Source organism: Colius striatus, chromosome 2 (genome assembly GCF_028858725.1).
Source record: "Colius striatus isolate bColStr4 chromosome 2, bColStr4.1.hap1, whole genome shotgun sequence".
Taxonomy (NCBI): Eukaryota; Metazoa; Chordata; class Aves; order Coliiformes; family Coliidae; genus Colius; species Colius striatus.
This window is the reverse complement of record NC_084760.1, coordinates 93,822,925-93,842,121: the sequence shown is the minus strand read 5'-3', so window position 1 is coordinate 93,842,121 and position 19,197 is coordinate 93,822,925. Positions and strand designations below refer to the sequence as shown.

General features: G+C 39.5%; 1 protein-coding gene across 5 annotated transcripts in view; it reads left to right on the top strand.

The window, feature by feature from the left end:
• The first annotated feature begins 8,007 nt into the window (after positions 1-8,007).
• Positions 8,008-19,197, top strand: part of CDC42BPA (CDC42 binding protein kinase alpha) — a 177,644-nt gene continuing 166,454 nt past the window's right edge. For all 5 annotated transcript variants that reach the window (XM_061991531.1, XM_061991530.1, XM_061991529.1 and 2 more), the window contains exons 1-2: positions 8,008-8,474; positions 9,279-9,503. In XM_061991531.1, the coding sequence (XP_061847515.1) occupies positions 9,308-9,503 (196 nt within the window). In that variant the 5' untranslated portion in view covers positions 8,008-8,474; positions 9,279-9,307. The remainder of the gene's footprint in view (positions 8,475-9,278; positions 9,504-19,197) is intronic.

Sequence of the window (19,197 nt, the reverse complement as noted above, 5' to 3'; positions counted from 1 at the left end):
TGTGCAGGAAAGTAAGACCCAGAACAACTCCACGATTTGCCTGAGACTGCTTGGTGAACTGGCTAGAGATGGGAAGACTGCCCGGCTCTCTCAGTAATCCACCCTTGGCCTCAGTTCAGCAGAGCACTTAGGTACCTGTTTAACTTAAAAAAGGTACTGTGCTTTACTGTGAACCATAGACCTTTTAATTATTATCACTTTCACTGTAGGGCGAGGGAATTATGTCTTCAGAAAGGTCTTGAAGCAAACAGGAGCAATAATTTCAACATCCTGAGGTTCTGTGGCAGAACCCTGGCCAGATGGAGGATGAGGTTCAGAGACCGTGGCCCAGCTGCTGTGTAGAGCCGTGATGGTCATAGCTGGAAGCTAATTATACATCCATGAACCAATTTGCTCAGTATTTGGTCAAGTAAAAAAATCTTCACTTCGTGGGAAAAGCCAAAAGAACGGCTAATAACTGCTAATGTCTTTGTGTTTTTTTGAGAAAACACAACTATGGCTATTACTCTGTTGTATTTTTTTTTTTCTTTAGAACTTCTTCACAAAATCTTTTTTCATTACCTGCATGGAAATGCAGTTCTTATAGCCTCTGAAATGAAATGAAACCTTCCTCTTCAGGAGAGAGCCAAGAAATCAATTGCAGCAAATGCTGGACTCCAGTGATGAATGTAGCTGGACCTTGCTTCCTCCTGATGCACCACACATAGATAGTGTCAGTCTTCTGGGCAAACTGCTGGTCTCTATGTCTGGGAAGAAAAAGGTTTAGGATATAGTTACATTATGATTAATGTTTCTATGACAAATGCTTTACAAACATTCCACTTTACGTGATGATTTTAACTCATTTTCTGCATGCTTTGGCATAGCTTGGGGATGTTAAGGGTAGGCAGCAACATCTCTGTGGTTAAGAATGAAGCCAGCTTCCGTTATATCCTATTTCCATCCCTTCATCGTAACTTTGGCTTGGAAAGCTGCTTGAGACTAAAGCTTGCCAGGTGTATTTTAGTCAGTTTTTAAAAAACTGAGGAAAATCAGCCAACTGACTTTCAAGTTATGGGTTGTCAAAACTCACAGTGACTGGAAATATTTACTTTTAATTAGTATTTTTAGTCCTTGTCTTCAGTTTGACTGACAGAGTTGAATTAATGCAGTCTATAGCAACATCCCTGCCTTAAGAAAATTTCACTATCATTTAAACTTGTACCAGGCTAAATGACTGGCTGTAAAGCAATGTCCTCTTCCTGACCCATGTGTGCCCCTATGAGGAAAGGTTATTGTCCCTGACAATGACTCTGATGCTTGTCTTTGCCCATCTGCTGGAGATTGTCCCTCCTTTAGATGTCTTGGGAGGACTAAGTGAGCCTCATTTTATTTCAGACAAAGTGAACTGGGTTACTTTAAGCAAATTACATAGTAATTCATTGCTAACCTCACTCTCTTGCACTGATGCAGGTAGGGAGAACTCATGCTAGCAGATCTCCTCTCCCTGCTATAAGAAATGTTACCTTCACCAAGGGAGCACTATTAAAAAAAAAAAAAAGCTGTACCACTGGCCAGCAGCTCCTTCCAAAAGTACAATTATTTCCAGAGCACAGGCCTTGCCATCCACACATGAGGATACAGCCAGTGTTATGTTCACATTTTTGATTAAACTACTAAAAATATGTCTTTCTCTACCTCAAAAAATACTTGTAATCACACTTCTAACTTTTCCACATAATTAAATCCTCTTAATTAATGCACTGATAGTTTACAAAGAAAAATGGTTGACATCATGCAAAAACAGAAACCATTCTCATTATTCATAAAACTGACTCCAAACGCTTCTGTTTATTTCAGAAGGAATTAGGAGTTCAGTGACGTGTTCTTGCTGAGATTAAAGAGGCTTTTTTGGCATTGGCTTGAGTGGGATCATGACTGAACACTATTTAACATTTTGAAACCGTCTTCTGTTGCCCATTTCAAGATTTTCTTCTTTCTTTTCTAAAGTTACCTGCTGAGTGGCAAGAGGTCTTTATTTACAACAAATGCTTTCCACAAGTCTCTCAAGTTTTACAGAGCACTTCATTTTTCTACTAGTTTTCACCATAGAAGGAATCAATCCACAAAATATAGTACTGGTAAACAACAAAGGCATGGGTTTCTAGTCATTATTAGCTGCACCACTGCCATCACCTGCTTAAAATGAGATGACTTATTGCAAGTTTAATCCAGAGAGAGAGAGATGCATCTTGTTGCCTCCCCTTCTAAACAAAATGTAGCAAACAAACTAAAAATGCTAATTGTTGATAAGCCACGGTATCATGATTTCAACCCACAGATCATGACAAAAGTGACTTTAGAGTAACCATACTATCTCTGATTAAAACCCTGGTTTCAGTCTAAATTGCAACTGTTATCATTGTCCATATCTATTTTCCCAATTAAATACATATTTTAGAGCCTTATTGCTGTTTTGCAATTTTAAAGTTAAAAATAAGTAGCACATAAAATAGAGGCACTGCTGTTGTCAAGATATCAATGTTCTTTCAATTAAAATTCAAATAGACCAAACTACTATTTAAAAAAACCCTGAATTCGTCAGACTTCTAATCTGAAAAACAGTGAGTGATCTCTGACATTGCTTTTGTAAGAGAGAGCTGGGCATTCTGAGCCCTTCTCTGATGTAAAGCTAATCAATCCACTTTGGGCTCACATTCCAAATTATGCTTCTTTCTGGGCTTGTTTTTATTTAACTGCAGAATTTACTGGTTTTTACATAGCTTTTTTTTCCTCTCTCCCTCTTCACAAGCTTCTCTCCCACTCTCTTGTCAAACTCCCTGCCCTTGGCTTCCCATTTCTAAATCGCTCTTTCTTCCCATATGATCTCCAAATTAATCATCGCTCTCCCTCCCTCTCTACTGTCTGTCTTATTTTTCCTCACTTAGTCCAGTTTCCTTCCCCTGTCAAAAATCTCTTAGTCACAAGTTTCCTCATTTCTTGTCTCTTCCATCATCGTTACTTATATGACAGCAGCAGCTCATTGCACTTTTTAAAAATAACTTTCACAGTTAAGTCTTCACTGCATTCATCTCTAAGTGTATACTTTAAAAGAAAAGAAAAAATCACAGTATGGTATTGAGTGTTCACCAGAAGAAGAGGTAGTAGTTTTAGAAGAATACATATCAAAAGACTTGATTATAATCAGAGAAACAATGAAATATTGCAAAGAGATTAGGTTTAGAAGCAGCTCTTGTGCCAAGTTATTGCAATTGTAAAATGAGCAACTCTAGTTTTGTGTAGGCATCAGACAAAAAATGTAAATGTATCCACTTTTCTTTCAAATCATTGGATTTTCTTGCTATGCCTTGAGTGGCAGTGGCAGAAATTTGCATCCATCCAGTTCCACAAATAAATACGTGGTCTTGCTGAGAACTCTTCAGTTTGAAAAGCCACTTGACCTGATGAAGAGTTCTACCTCATTAAATAGCTTCATTTAAGGGACTGAAGTATCTTGAGGAGAGTTCAGCTTTCGAAGGTGGTATAACACAGGCGACATACTCAGAAGACAGAGAAAGAAAACTGCATCATAAACAGAGGAATCCACAGCAGAGATCTTGACTACGGAGGGATTTAAAGGCCTGAGAAGTTGCACGATATAGACTACTAAAACAAGAGAGAAAAGAAAATATTACTGATGAAAGGAAAGTTAAAAGAATCTCAGATTGCTACACGGATGCTAATTAAACTTTACAGTGTCCCCAGGAGCGTTGGCAGACTTGGCCCCACTTTTACAAGAAAAAAAATGACATATTGAGACATGGAACAGCAGAGTCCTGTTTACAGGCCACCATGAGATGTGATTTTTGTCAGTCTCTAGTTTGCATCATAAAAGTAGAATTCAAAATAACAGCAATTTCACACAGTTATTAATGAAATTTCATTGCTTCCTCTCCTCTTCTTTAATCACAGAGGCTATCTTGTTTTTGTTCTGTGCACAGCAGCCCTGGACACTTCAGCAGAGTTAAAACCACCTAATTCTTCACAGAAAATTGTATCCCGGTGGTGGCCATATTCTGTTTTTTTCTTAAATTAAGACTAAAATCAGAGGAGTGAAGCTGATACAGAACCAATGCAGTGAGATGAGTATGATGCATTTTGTCTCTGAGGTAAAATTAGTCAGTTCAGCCATTCACAGAAAATCATTAAGACTGTAAATAAGACTCCAAAGACCAATAAAAGAAGCCTGAGGGAAGAGAAAGATAATTCCATATTTACAATACCTATATATGCACACGTTTATGCTCATTGCTTTGTGATCGGGTAAATAATAAGTATCTATTTTGCCAGCTGCCATTTAGTGTTTGTACTTGGACTTGTCTGTAGACCTCGCAGGAGAAATAGGTCTTGGCAAGACAGTTAGAGAGAGGAAAAGAATAATATATTTGTGAGTCTTTAAAAACATTAAAGCATGTTACTAAATGCATTATTATAGGTACTGAGATTAATGAAGTTCTGTGGTGAAGAGACCTCTCTGATAGGATGAAGTTTGCCCCAGGAGTAAGATTTATGTGAAACCACAACACTGCAGATACTCCTCACGTCACACATGCAAGTCTTCAGTGTTATCCTAGACTGCAATCAATGTGTGTGCCTACATTGTAGGTACCTACAATCTCTTATAATAACCTAAGTTATTACTGTAGTTTAGACAGCAGCTGTAGGACCCATTTCCAAATGGTACCTTCACTTATCTCAGCACATGTTCCTTAAATTGGGTGTCAGTACTGTTTTTGTATAAAGCATTGCCCATATTTTCCTTGGAAGACGAACCACTATGTTAATCCAAACAATGTGAGTCTACAAAGTGAAGTTCTGGAGAATGGAAAAGCCTGGATGCAAAATTTCGTCAACACATAAATTCCACTCGTGAGTACTTGTTCCTCAGTGTGTAACAGGTCTACTAGTCACAAGATTTACTTCACCTGCTGGGAAGTGTATGGGATCCTTCTCAGTTGAGAAATGGTTCGCATGTCAACAGCAGATATTTGTAGAATTTCACTCAAAACAAAATCCCATATTCCTGGAGAGAAAAGGCAGTTTATTATACCAACGTGAAGTATTGCAATACTCAACATGCACCTTAATACATAAGCTACATTGTTTGAACTCTATCACCCTCATTCCCCACTATTCCCTGTGTTGTTATCAGCTCGTTCAATTTATTGCAAGATAAAAATTCCTTATTATCATTTGTGACATTTTAGATAATGTAAATATTTATAAAGTTAAGCAATAAGAAATAAATATTTTTGTGATATTATTAAAATAAGAATGGAGTGAAACAAACATGTGATAATTATGAAAGATACTGGGGTATATTTGCACAACTTGGGTGTATTTTTAGGACACTGTCATAGTGACAGAAAATACAAGAAGGAAGGAATTTCTGAGTGTTACACTAAGTTCTGTTGTTGGTTTTCTAAATATTCAGGACTAAAGTCTCCCTTGCAGTCTTTCTTATAACACAGAGAAAATATTTTCCCATCCCATGGGGGTATTGTGAGAATTAGTCATCTGGCACATAGATAATTCCCAGCAAATAAAAATGCTGCTAGTCATTGTTGGTATTACCTGTTCCTCACAGCTTCTGTGACTTGGTGGCTGACTATAGCCCAGTGGGCGTATCACCAGTCATTTGGGAACTGCCCCAATATTTTTGGACAGGCTATCATATGAGTAGAGAACAAATAATTCCTGTTCGGGTTTTTTTCTGTTCAACTGCAGCTTACAAAGCAGAGATTTAATAGAAAAATATGTTGTATGCCTCTCATAGCCTCACTCAAGCCGAAAGCATGCTGTAAAGAACTGGCTTGATGTGTAACTTTTGGCAAGTGCTGATAAAAGAAACAGAGGTTTAGCTTTAAAACCAGAAACATAGCGAAAGTGAGTGCTTTTGCTAGGTATCCTTCCTTGTTTGCAAACTCTTGATCTGCAAATAAAACAAGGAAAGAGTTTATTGCTGGCTAACACAGTAACATAAGCAAATAAATTAAATATCCACACCCATCATATCTCTGGCAGCAATTCTTTAGTTCACTTCCCTACCAAGTGGTGCCAAAGTCCAAGGAGCTAACATCCCTTTAACTCTTTGTTTTCTCCCTTTTCCCTCAGCAGTGCTATTAATGGTTAATGTACGTTCAGGGTGAACTTGGCTGACGTGTCTCCAACCTCTATAGGAAGTGCTATCTGATCTGGTCCACCTACCCCGGCAATGGCAATTTATTTTTATTGCCGTCATCAGGCATCCCCCACCCCCAGCTTCAATCCTGATTTCCACAAGTTCAGCAGAGAGCCAGCAGGAAATACCTTCCTCTTGCTGTAAAACTGTCTCTATGCCACAGCTTCGGAGCGGGCTCCTACCACAGAGGCACTGCGGCAACTTATTCAATGAAAGCTTTAGTAGGCGAGGATCAGAAGCACTTCACATCCTTGCATAGACCTCTGGGTGTTCTCCAACCCAGGGATGGAATCCTTTCCTTGTCGCCGTCTTCTCTGCTTAATTCTTCTAGCCATCACCAGCTCGCTTATACTTCTAATAGTTCCTAACAATAGTTCTTGGTGGGTTTCTGCATAAAAAGCTTTTAGAATTAAATACTCTACACATTTCTTCATTTGTCAAGAGTTGGCAGGGGAGTTTCTTCCTCTGAAACACCATTGCCCAAGCTGGTGGGATCCCTTTCCCAAGCTCACCAACAGAAGGCAAGATTTCTGCCTTTTCACTCACATAGGGCAGGGGCCACTGTCCTCTCTAGCTTCACAGCAGAGTTTATATATAGTGGAGTGACTCTGAGGAAATATATTGGATTTCCATTTAATTGTATTGTATATTTCACCTGCATGGGTGTATAAGCCTGTTGATGTTTTATTTCAGTTGTTAAAAAGGCCAGTTTAAGAAAAAGTATTATATAAATGCTTGTTATAGCAAAATTCAGATGAGGGTCTTCTGTTGGTTATTGAACTGAGGAAGCAGATGCCTAAGCAGTATCCCTCCCTGGAGCTCCAGCAGACAGATAAAAGCAGTGGGCTTTTGGAGAATGAATTTCATCTATACATGGTAATCCTTGGGAGCCGTGCTGTTTTCCTCTCCATTTGCCTGACTTCTGAGGAAAGACAAGCTGAAGTTATGGATTGACTTACAGATGATATTTAATCCCCCAGTGTGGCCTGAGCACAACACCGCAACCCTCACACCTTTAGAGAACTGCCACTGTCTGTTGCTGGGCAGGTGCAGAGGCAGCCCCATTTCAGTGTTGAAGGAACTCGTTCACCTCGTGGTTAGTACGGTGGGCTCCTCTAGGAATGAAGGCACTTCATAAGGGGGGATGTAGCTGTCATGAACCACAGCATTTTCTGTAACGTTTTCAAGTCACCAAAGCTTGAGGTGGACGGGGTTTCTGTTTGCACCTGGATCTGTCTGCTAAGATGCTAGGCAGAGGTAACCGTGGACATCAAACTCCAAGCAGGCTGCTGCTCCCTCTGCACTTCGACCTTAATGCAGTTGTTCTTTAATTAACGTTGTAACTGCGGGGAAAACGAGCCAGCAGGGGCGGCTGAGGGGAAGCGGGCCGGGGAGGCCCGCGACGGGCGCACGGCAGCGGCTGAGGGCCGAGACGGGAAGGCCACACAAGCACCCCCAGCCTGGCGGGTGGGTCAGCTCAGGGCAGCCGGGGCGGCCGCAGCCCGCGGGCCGCTGAGCCGCGGCCTCCCCTCTCCCGCCCTCTCTCCCTCCCGCCCCTCCGTCTCGGTCCGCCCGTATCCCTGCATTCCCTGCTGCAGCACCCCCCTCCTCCCCTCAATCCCATCAGTAGCGGCGGCCCTGGGCTCGGCTCCCCGCGCTGCGGCGGCGCTCCGCGGCGGTTCCCCCCCGCCGCGGCCGCCATGTTGGGCTGCTGCGAGCTCGCCAGTAGCAGCTGCTCCTGCGTGTGACCGCGGGAGGGAGGGAAGGAGGGAGGGAGCGGCGGGGGAGAGGAGGGCGCGGAAGCGGAGGGGAGGGAGAACGCCGCCGTTACCCCTCCCCGCCGGTCCGCGCACGCACGCACACACACATACACCCCGCACACGCACCGCAGGAGGATGCCCTTTGCCCGGAGGGGCGAAGCCGGGACAGCATCTCGCCGCCGGGAGTGAAGCCACCGCGACCGAGGCCTCTTGGCCCGCAGCGTGCGGACGGAGTGAGGGCGCCGGAGCTTTCTCCCCACCCCAGGACGCGCAGCCAGAGGAGAAGGAGGGCGCCGTCTCCGCAGCAGCAGCAGCCGCCGCAGCCATGGGAAGGATTTGACAGGGCTCGGAGCGCTTCCCAGCCGCCCCGCAGCGGTGCCGGTGTGTAGGGGCGCGCGTCCCGCCCGCCGTCCCTTGGCGTAGCGGAGGAGACGGGGGCGACGATGAAGACTTTAGTTTTTTGGATTCACTGAAAAGCCTTAAAAGGAGACTCGGTAAGGAGGAGGAGGAGGAGGAGGAGGAAGGGAAAGGCTGCCCGGGGCAGGACGTGGCTGCGCCCTGAGGAGGGGCGGCCGAGGGGACCTGCGCCCCACCCCCACGGCGGGCGCGGTGGCCGCGGAGGCGCTGCCCGCCGGGGCCGGGGCCGGGGGAGGCGGTGGCGGGGCTGTGCGGCCCCCTACCTCCTTCCCTCCCTCCCTCCCCCTCGCCTTCCCTCCCCACCAGCGTGCGCCCTGTTTTTTAATTCCTTTCGTGTATATAAATATATAAATACATTTATTTCCCCCCCCCTTCCCATCTGTTCTGGGAAGTGAAACGCTGGTGCGAGCCGAAGGGGGCTGTTACCCTGTAATGATGTGGAGGGGCTCCTCTCAGGATCGCGCTGCATGATCTGCATTTTGAATGAAAGAGAAGACCTTTTTAAATATAGAAGTGCGTATGGCTGTACACGCACGGTGAAATCGGTGTCAGTCAGTCTCGGTTGAATTTGAGTGCGACTGTTATTATTAAAGCATCAAGAGTGGCCATATTTTTTTCTTTGCCTTATAAAGGCTCTTAAAACATCTTTTTTTAAAAAAAAATAACTGTTTTCTTTTCTTAAAAATTATACATACACAGATATACACTATATGTGTATATCTGAAACTCACAAGGGTTTAGTTCCAGGCTGGGAACACCGAGGTGGGCTGGAAATTAAGCACTGCCACAGTTTGACACTTGCTAAAAATACTGTTGACTTCTTTTTAACCAACAAAGTCCTCAAAAGATTATTTGTTGTTGTTGTTGTTTTATTGGCAAAGTAATAATAATCATTAAAAAAGAAACCCCAATGCAAACTGAAACAACCATGTCTGGAGAAGTGCGTTTGAAGCAGTTGGAGCAGTTTATTTTGGATGGGCCAACTCAGACTAATGGGCAATGCTTCAGTGTGGAAACCTTGCTGGATATACTCATCTGCCTTTATGATGAATGTAATAATTCCCCTCTGAGAAGAGAGAAGAACATCCTTGAGTATCTAGAGTGGGGTAAGTTTCAATATGTTTATTTTGTGTACATCCATTCATGATCCACTCAGCTTTGTATAATGCCTGTTATTTTTGTGTAAGAAGGAATTGTTTATAACTTAGTGTTTTACTGGGAGGTGTTATCAATTTTACTGTATTTAAACATGGTGATGGTGCTGAAAAGAAATCTGTATTGGCTAATTCGTCTTTGAGGTGGTTCTATGTAAAGCATACTTTTTTTTCCCCCCTCTTCTTTGACATGGATCAAACTATGATGCATGACACATATTTATTTGTCCTCAGGCCCAGCTGTTGAGCTTTGTATTGTAAGGTTACTGGGAATATAGAAAGGTGAGAGATAAATTCTCTGATGCCTGGAAAAAAGATCACTACACAGTCCTCTGATTTGCATCTGCAGTCAAATCTATACTGCTTTGAAGATGTTGATTAACAAGAAAGTCTTCCAGGTCTCTCAAACGATGGGGGTTTGAAATGTCTTTGAAAATGGAGAAAATTACATTCTCTTCTTTAACATAGAGTCATTGCTGACTTAATGAGATTGGTTTTTGTGATGAGGAGAACAAAGTTGAAAAGCAGAATGAAATTGTGTCCCCCCACACGCTTTCCATTTTCTTTCTTTGTTTTGGGGATTTTAAAATGAAAACAGGTGAATAGCATTCCAGTTTATCTTAAGTTGTCACACAACTGGTTGTCTCTGTGCTTTTCTTTGATTTTTTTTTTCTTCCTCTCTGAAACATAGATGCAAAACAGAAGATGCAGTTTGATACAAGAACCTTGTTGAGAATGGTTACTGTATCTGACCTTCAAACCTGAAAGTCATGCTGCACTTCTGCATTTACATGCAAAACCATTTACAACATATGCTTTGTAATAAACATATCAGCAGGCCTCTTTTATTTTTAAAAAGGCACTTTTTTGAAACGTGTAACAGGCATTTGATTAATTAGCCAGTTGAGCTCTTCATAATGAAGTCAGTGAGGAAGACATTGTTTTGATAACTGATCTAACAACTTGAGGCTGATAAGTGTGTGTTTTATTTTCCTGTTCTTCGCTGTAGTCATACTGACATCTAAAGGACATTTGACTCAGTAATTAAGTTTCTTCTGCTGTTCGTATTGCACTGGGCTTTGTTTTCTTTATTATCTGGAGGAACAGGCTATAATTAATGCATTCTAGCTAAAGCGGAAATAGTGATTAGAAGTGCTTATGAAGAGTCTTCCCTCTAAAACTGACTGGCGTACAGAAACTTGAATACTGGAAAACTGTGGTGCCTCCAAGAGTACTTGGTATGCAGGAACTTAGTGTAGCTTGCAGCAGATCTAGATATTTGATGCTGCTTGTGTTTAGTGGTGATAGCTTGATGGATAAATGTATCGTTACCATGCTCTGATGGTTTCTGAAGGTTTCTGTAATGAACTTTACAGGGAGCTGATGGAAATAATACACTGTTTTGGAAAGGTTGGAATAAGGTTTCTTGCTGGCCCATTTTTCCTGCCACTTTCCTACTCATATCCTCCGACTGTGCCTTAGCAAGACTCTTGAGCTTCAGATGACATCAATTCCTCTAATTTTCCAGACTGTGTTGCCCAAGTCCTCTGTCTGCTCCCGGCACTGGTATCTGGACTTCTACCCTGAGACTTTTTTCAGGAGGGTTTATGAGGTGAAATGCATGAGCAGTGGTGTTGAGTACTTGCTATTGGAAGTGTCTTATGTGAATGATGTCCTTATCCTGCAAACACTCACAGGAGTTTTCTCTTTTGAAAGCCAGGCCTCCTAATTAAACTAGTGGTCTCTGGCATTTCTGATGAGATCAGGAGGTTGGCAAAACTAGGTTCTTACAGAGGTTGTGTACCCTCCAGCATTCCTGTGTGGTGAAGTTACAAAGTTGCTACCCTCTTCTTTGATACAGTAGTGACCTCACATATCTCTCCTCCCATAAAAGGGAAAGGATGCAAGTGATTGTTTAGAAAGAGGTTTTATGTGGTTTTAAAGTCTGAGATATACTGAATATTGGAAGAAGTGGAAGGCTGGCAGCCAGAAATCATAGGCTCTGCCTCCCTTAGTGACTGTGCTGAAGTGCTTTCAATGCAATTTGGTGCTTCATATATCCACTGGTGGGTGTCGGCTGCTGTCTTGGAAAGGCATTTTGTGGGCTTATGTCAAGCATCCACAAATTTGCTTTGTTACTCTGACAAATGCAATCAGAAAATTGTTGGAACTAGTCTTGAAATGGTAGGAACTGGTAAGTTTGTGCGTTTACAAATTGTAGTGTACAAATTTACTCCTGAGAACCATTCATCATCTTAAGACTTAAACTGCTTTTAAAAGTTATTCCTTCCAGAAGCAAATAAGATTTACTTTCAAGAAAAGGCAAATAATTATCTGTTTGGTGATCACAGATCCCTGTTGAGTGCAACAGCAAATAATATTTTTCTTGCTTTTCAGTAGTGCAGTTTTGATGTGCTACTGTTTGGTTTTGTGGGGTTTTGGGGTGGTGTGGTGCAGTTTTGAGGTGCTGCTGTTTGCTTTTATGGGAATTTTGGGATGAATGTTTTTGGGAGCAATGTATGTTGATCTGTGTTTTTATTTAAGCAATTCTAGATCTGAGATGCTATGTTTTGTGTAAGACTGAGTATTCATACCACAATCTAATTTTTTGGGGGGAAAGGTTTAGGAGGTATTCTAGGATGAAAAAGCTAATGTGGTCTTAGTGACAGCCATGTGACTGCTGCTATATTTAGGAGAACTAAGAAGCTTCATGTTCTAGCCGTTGGATCTTTTAGGACTATTTTATGCAGTTGTTATCTAGATCTATAATTTATTTTAAAGTGAAGTGAGGTGCAATAGTTGAACATCTGAATTGGCTGCTTGTTTTTTGTTTTGCTTTGGTGTTAGAAGTTTAACTCAGCAAGTGCAGAAAGTAAGATCTCTGCAACCTGAAGTTGAGTTTTATATTTTTGTAGGTTTTCAGTCTTTTTGAATGCTTGAAATTACAGTTAGATTGGTTGAAATGTTAGGTCAATAATTTTGTGATTCAGGATCTGCATTGCTTTGAAAATTCCTTTTTTGTTGCTTAAAGCGAAAACATAATGACTTCTGCTGGTTTTATACATTATAAGTGTTGTGACTTGCAAATAAGATTTTTTTGTTTTTTGTAAAATACATAGGTATTTGGCTTGTTCTATGTGTTTGATGCTAGTTTTCATTTTTGTATCTATTGATAGTTGTGTTTGTGATTTAGAGAAGGGATTGTCTAATTATAGCAACCTGAGTTTACCAGAAAAAGCTATTGAGAATTCCAAGCCCTTTACTTTTTCTTCTCTATATGTGTAGGAGTTGCCACAATGACTCAAGACTGTGAGGAAAGTAATGAAGGCTCAGAAGTTGAACTTGAAAGAAAAATACAGCAATAGAAAGACGCTTTTAGAGATGTTTTTGTTCTGGGAAAACCTTCTATACAATGGCTTCAGATTGAATTGGTTTATAAAAGAAAGTAGAACAATGTTATTTAGGATGCATTGAAAGAAAAACAGAATAAACCTCAAAATGTGGAGAGACAGAAGGAAGGGAAGATGGAAGAGACTACCAGTGTGTGGTGAGGTCAGTGACTTGATTGAATCTCTTGTAGGTAAAATGTAAACTATCCTTTAGTGAGTATTATGTTGTGTTTTTTATTTTCTTCTTTTAATCTTTTTTCCTACCAAAAGAGGCTTTGGAAGATGAAGTAAATTGTTCTCATTTCACTTCTAGTACAACTGAAGTGTGGTAAAGTTTATGCAACACTGATATGATCATAGACTAGATTGTCATCATTGGTCTCATACTTTTGTCATTCATGTGTGCAGCATCTCTTCTGGGCATTAGAAAAGGTTCTATCACCATAAAACCATTCTTTTCAGGAGAGAGGGGAGGCTGTGTGTTCTTTCTGGCAATCCCTCTAACATTTTTTTCAAAAGAAAAAATAGTATACCCATTCTTGAGCTAGGTTTGTTTTTAAATATTAGTAACAAAAGAGAACATAGACTCCAAACTCCTGGACCTCTTTTGTGGTTTTCATCTGTTTCTAGGTCACAAAATAAATCATAGGCATTCTCAGCTATGAGTTGCTTGTATTTGTTTTCAAAACACTGCTAAAATACAAAATCCTTTCTTCAGGTCTTATTCTTAGCAGAGACAGCAGTAAAAGGCTCAGCACTCAACTTCTCTTAAGTGTTCCATTTTTTTTAAAGTAGACTTTGGTGGTTAGCACTATCTAATCTTAGTAGTATCTAACCAATTAGAAATAGGTTTGGATTTTTTTAATTACATTTTAGGAATTATCATTATGGATTTTTGATTGTTTTTTTTTTTCCTTGTTATTATACTAATCAAATTGGGACTACCTCTTGGTGTGATTGACATAAGTGAGAATAGCTACTAAATTCTTTTTTGGAAAGAAAGAGTGTCCTACTTGTCAAGGCTACTTAATGTGCTAAAGCATATATCTGATTTTAAATGTGAGTTGTTTTGTTGCCTGAAGTTGAGGTTTATGGAGGTGTGGTGATCCATCTATGTGGAAGTCATTATGGCATTCTTGGCACACAGATTTCTGTCATTGTTTATTATAATATTTAAGTGCTTACTTTATGTAAACTGTTGCTTCTGTTGCATAGCTGCAGCTAACTATTAAATGTTTTTCATTGATTGGGGTGAGCAGAGGAGGTTCTTCGACCTTCAAAGTCTCCATATTTCAGAGTATTATGTGAACAGCTTTTATAGAGATGCAGTTTTATACCAAATTACTTGAAAAAGAAAGAAAAAAATGCAGGAAGGGAAAGGTTGCCTATGCAGACCTTATTGTTAGATAGCTCTATATCTTTTGGGTTGTGACCTCTTGCATTTATTTCAGTTTTGATTCTTGTCTTGAACAGAGGAAACTAACTATCAAAAGTTCTGGTGTTATCAAATGAGCTATGAGACTATCCAGTTCATTCTGCTTGTTTTGCATTAAGTTTAAAACCAGCTTCCAGTAGAGTGAGGCATTAACCCACTGTAACATGTTTGTTTCTTAATACATTTACAGTACACCAAGTTTTTTTCAACTTAATATCCCTAAAAAACTCCTACTTTTCCTTTTGGCCTGGAGAAGTTTGGAGGTATTTGGAGGCTGCCTGTCAGGCTTTGGGGCTTGTATATTTAGGTTGACTGACTTCTGTCAGTGATATCCTTTTTCTTGAATTAAATAGATACAGCTTGATTAGATAGAAAGCTAACTGATACTTCATTTTCAGGAATTTTAGGAATGCTTTTATTCTGTACAGAAATTCCTAGCATGCTTTGGTGTAAAGGGGACAGATGGAGAAATACAATTACATGATTTAGGCTGCTCAGCGAGCACAATAAATCTCATGATAGCACAACAAATTCCGTGTCTTTAAGACATTTCATGTTACCGGGTTAGTCCAGTAGTTTAATTATGGGGCAATCATAGCTGTAAAATCTACTTGCTGAAGGTGTGTTTGAATTCTTAACCTTTGTGTAGCATATTGACGCTCCGTGTGTCAGGTGTGTACCTGATTAGACTCCTTCCTTGTCTTTTGGCCTTTCTGTCCTGAAGTTTACTGACATGCTCTTTTAAAACCTGTAGCAGATTAGTTCACTGAAAGAAGGATATTGAACTATATGAGTTCACCGGAAGAAGGATATTGAACAGTGAGCATACTTGGCCCAATATAGTTTAATACTTTGTAAAAAAACAAAAAACAAAATCAAAAAATCACAAACAAACAAAAAAACATATAACAAAGACTGAGAGAAACTACCTTTCTTTTTGAAGCTCTGTCTTAACAGCCAGAGATCAGTGCTTGAATTCTTAATAGCAGCAGCAAATAAAACCGATTTTACTTCTGAGCTGGATAGTCAAGTGCCAATGTTGTTTTGAAATTTTCTCAAGAATAAATTGCAATTATGCAATTTCTAGATGGAAAGTGAATGCAATTGGAATTTTTTTCTGATATTATTTTCTGAAGGTGGACACTAAATTATTCTGTCTGTGTCTCTGCAAAATATTAACTCTTTTGCTGTAAAAAAATCTATAACCTCCATTTGCACAGAAAACTTATAGAAGCAATTACATCCTGTTGCCAAGCTGTAAAACCTGGCTAAAAAAGGTACAGTTCGTAGCTGAGACAGAAGAAAGAGGAAAGGCCAACTCCTAGACTCTTAAGTTTTATCTTTTGGCAAAGCAGGCATTCCTTCTGTAAGCATTTGTACTTGTTTAATTTGATTTTCTTTTTCTGGCTGAACAACTAGAATATTTTGTTCTACTCTGGTCTAACTTAACCTCAACACGTTATTTTTCTAAAATCCTCATTAAGCTTGGGAATGTCACTAATGTGGACTAAAATCTTTAAAATATGCAAGTGATTTAGGTCAGTTGTGTGCAATCTTTTGTTAACTACAAGATTTTTATTCCAAATAGTTTAAACATTACATTAGGCTTAATAATAACTGCAAATATCTTCTTAGATGGGTCAATTTGCTTTATTCTAGTAATACAGCTTAATTAGGTCTACTAGTGGGTCACCATGGTTAAAATCCACATGGGGTGTATCTGGACTCCAAAGACTGTGTTTCATAATTCCTCCATATTCATAGCTAGACTTCCAGTTTGATTTAAGTTACTTTTGTTACACAATGTCATAGGTTTCTTTTATTCTTAGGAACCAGCTTCTTAGTGCATCTTCTCTTCATCTTCTTGAGAAGTTTTTGATCTAGAGGTTATAAATGAGCTGCAGTATTTGAAGGAAAAAATAAAACAACAAACCCAACCTTTTAAACATGTTTTGTTCAGCAGTGTGGTACAAATATATGTTAATTATCTTTTTAGAAAGACTAGGTGAGTTCAGAATGGCATTCCAAAGGGTAGGGAAGAAGCATTCATAGATGTTAATAACAATAATTACATTCCCTTCGAACCTTGTGGTACTATGCCAGCAACTTTGTTGCACTTGCATTTCTTTCCAATCTCAGAACTCAAGACATGGAGTAGGACTTAATTGTCTTAGTTTAGAGCACGGAGAGTACCCTCAGAGTGGAGAGTACAAGAGCACATTTTTGTGTGTAAAGTGGTTTATTTAAAAAAGAAAAGAAAAAAAAAAGCTCTCACTATTGCCTTTCTGTCATCCTTTTCATCTTAGTACCTTACCTTATTTTAGGCTTGTGTGACTGTCCTGCTTGTGAAGTGACCTAATCTGCAGTGAGAGGCCCATAGGTCTCAATTTCTAAGTTCTTCCTCCTTTCCTTTCTGTGTTTTTTTTCACAGCTAATGTTATTCCAAAGTAAAGCTTTACCAAACTTACCTTCCCTAAGTGAAGACCTCCTCCTCTTCTTCACTGCTTGCAGTCCATTGCTTTTCACCTAAGATAGATATCAGTTCATCTTTCTAACATGATATGGACATCCATGTGTTAGTGTGATCTTCCCATGGCCAAAATCTTGGTTTCTGAATTTGAATTGTGGTGTGTTTGTTTTTTTCTTTCTTTTCCTCCTCAGTTATCTCCAAGCTTTCAGGATTTTGGTGGTCACTTTCATAATAGAGATTGTGTGTAGAGAATAGTAACAAGAAGTTCTCACCTGTGTGAGAAATACACACAGGCTTTACCTACAGGTGCATGTGCAGATTTTCTGTAAACACCCTGTATATTTCTTACTAGATTTGGTAATTATCAATTGATTTACTAATATGAATCATTTCTCCTTGTAAGCTCTTGTAGAGCTGGGGCCTTGGGCTGTTTGTTCTGGCTGTAAGAAGTTATGTTTTACTCCTGTAGTCTAAATATGAAGAGACTTAAGTGAAAGCATGGCTTTATGCTTGTCATACCTGAAACTTAAATAAGTTGTAGGAAGAGTGACAATGACTTCTGTTACATGACAGCAAGTGATTTAAGAAAATGTCATTTGTGCTGTGGGAACACCATAGTCCCAAGGTATTTCCTGCTCTTGCTTGTTAAAGCTCTTTCACCTTTGCCATGCTGCCTTTTGTAAATAAACCACTGTGTTGTTTGAATGTTTTTCGGGACACATAGTAACAAGAGGAGAAGGAAATAGAAATTGGTATTTCAATTGTAACTCCATGGCTTTATCTTGGGTGGGAGCTGATTTGATGGTGTCTTAAATCTGGATGAATCCAGTGATCCGTGTTTTGCTGGTGCTTATGTGAGCAGAGGGACACAACTGAGCCAAAAATTAACCCTGCAAAAACATGTTGAAATGCGTTGATCCAGTTGTGTGAAGAGATCATACTGGTGTGTTATACAAAAGGAGCTAGGATTGTGACAACCCAGACTTCAGTGGCTTTACCTACTGTACTCCAAGTTTAGAGGCTGCCTCTCAGATTCCATCTAACATATAAGGAAGCTACAATTTTGAATCAAATTTTTACTTTTAACAGCTTTTTTTTCTGAAAGATATTTGATGTAGAAATTCCATGACCCTTTTTAGTTTTGTAACAGTTACCATAACTTCTTCTTTCAATTAGGCAATTTCCAATCACAAATAGAGGTCTTTAAAACAGCTGATTTTGACGATGGCAATTCCTTGGAAAAAATGGTGTATTTGTGTGTTTTGTGGTATTTGGCATAACATCACTCGGTATCTTTAAACAGTTTTCCTTGTACATTTTGTAACTGAAAGACAAGAATTCTTATATTTTAACACACTTGGAATAGTTTTGTCCTGTTTAGCCCAATTTTTAGAAAACGCTTGGCATTGTTCTATTTTATGACAACCTAAAAGGATCCTTTTATAATTTTGGTGTGGACTGACACAAAAGATACTTGTTTTTCCTGTGATCTGATATGTTAGAGGCAAATTACAGAAGCTACTTCCTATGCAAATAGAAATTTGTAGAGAAAATCTTTGTCATTTAGCTGTGCTGTTTCTGTCCTAAGTCACTTTATTGTGTCACTCCACTCCCAATGTTATTTTTACCTTCATAGCTATCAACCACTTTTGACTACCAAAACGTGTATTTCTAAACTTCTTTATCTTTCAAAAATCACAATTTAAGTCTTGAAATAAATTTAGAGAAAATGATTTTTCTTGGTCTAAATATTTGCTAGGCTGATTTTTTTTTTGTTGTTGTTGTCATTTTTCTTTCAAGTCTTGTATATTACCTGTTTTTCTGAAAATAAGAGATTACTTACTGTTTCCACTGATGATAATTCAGACTTAAAAAAAGCAAATTTTGTTTAATAGAGTTAAGGTTACTAAGAGAAAATGGAATATGATGTGTATTACCACAGCTGGTGTATATTATTCCATTAACTTGGTGTTTCATAGTTAACTTGAGCTTCAAGTAATCCTTTGACTTGAGAGAAGATGATCTGAGAGCCAGTTGCTTCTAGTGCCATAGTTTCTTAGCTACTTCTGAGAATATCTGTACAAATGTTGAGTATATGCTTGCCTGACCTCATCTTAACACCTGAAAAGTCTCTTCCTGGATGACGTAGTGGAGATGTCACCAGATATTATTAGTAGTAGCTTAGTGCTTTAACTGGTTGGGGGTGGGGGGGGAAGGGTGCAGCAGGGGCAAGGAATTGCTAGTTTTCTGTCTAGCTAGAATCTCCTTGATTTTTTTTTTTTTTTATATTCCTTTTCTCCAAAACTAAGGTTATTTAGTAACGGAATTTGTATTATTTACTGACCATATTCA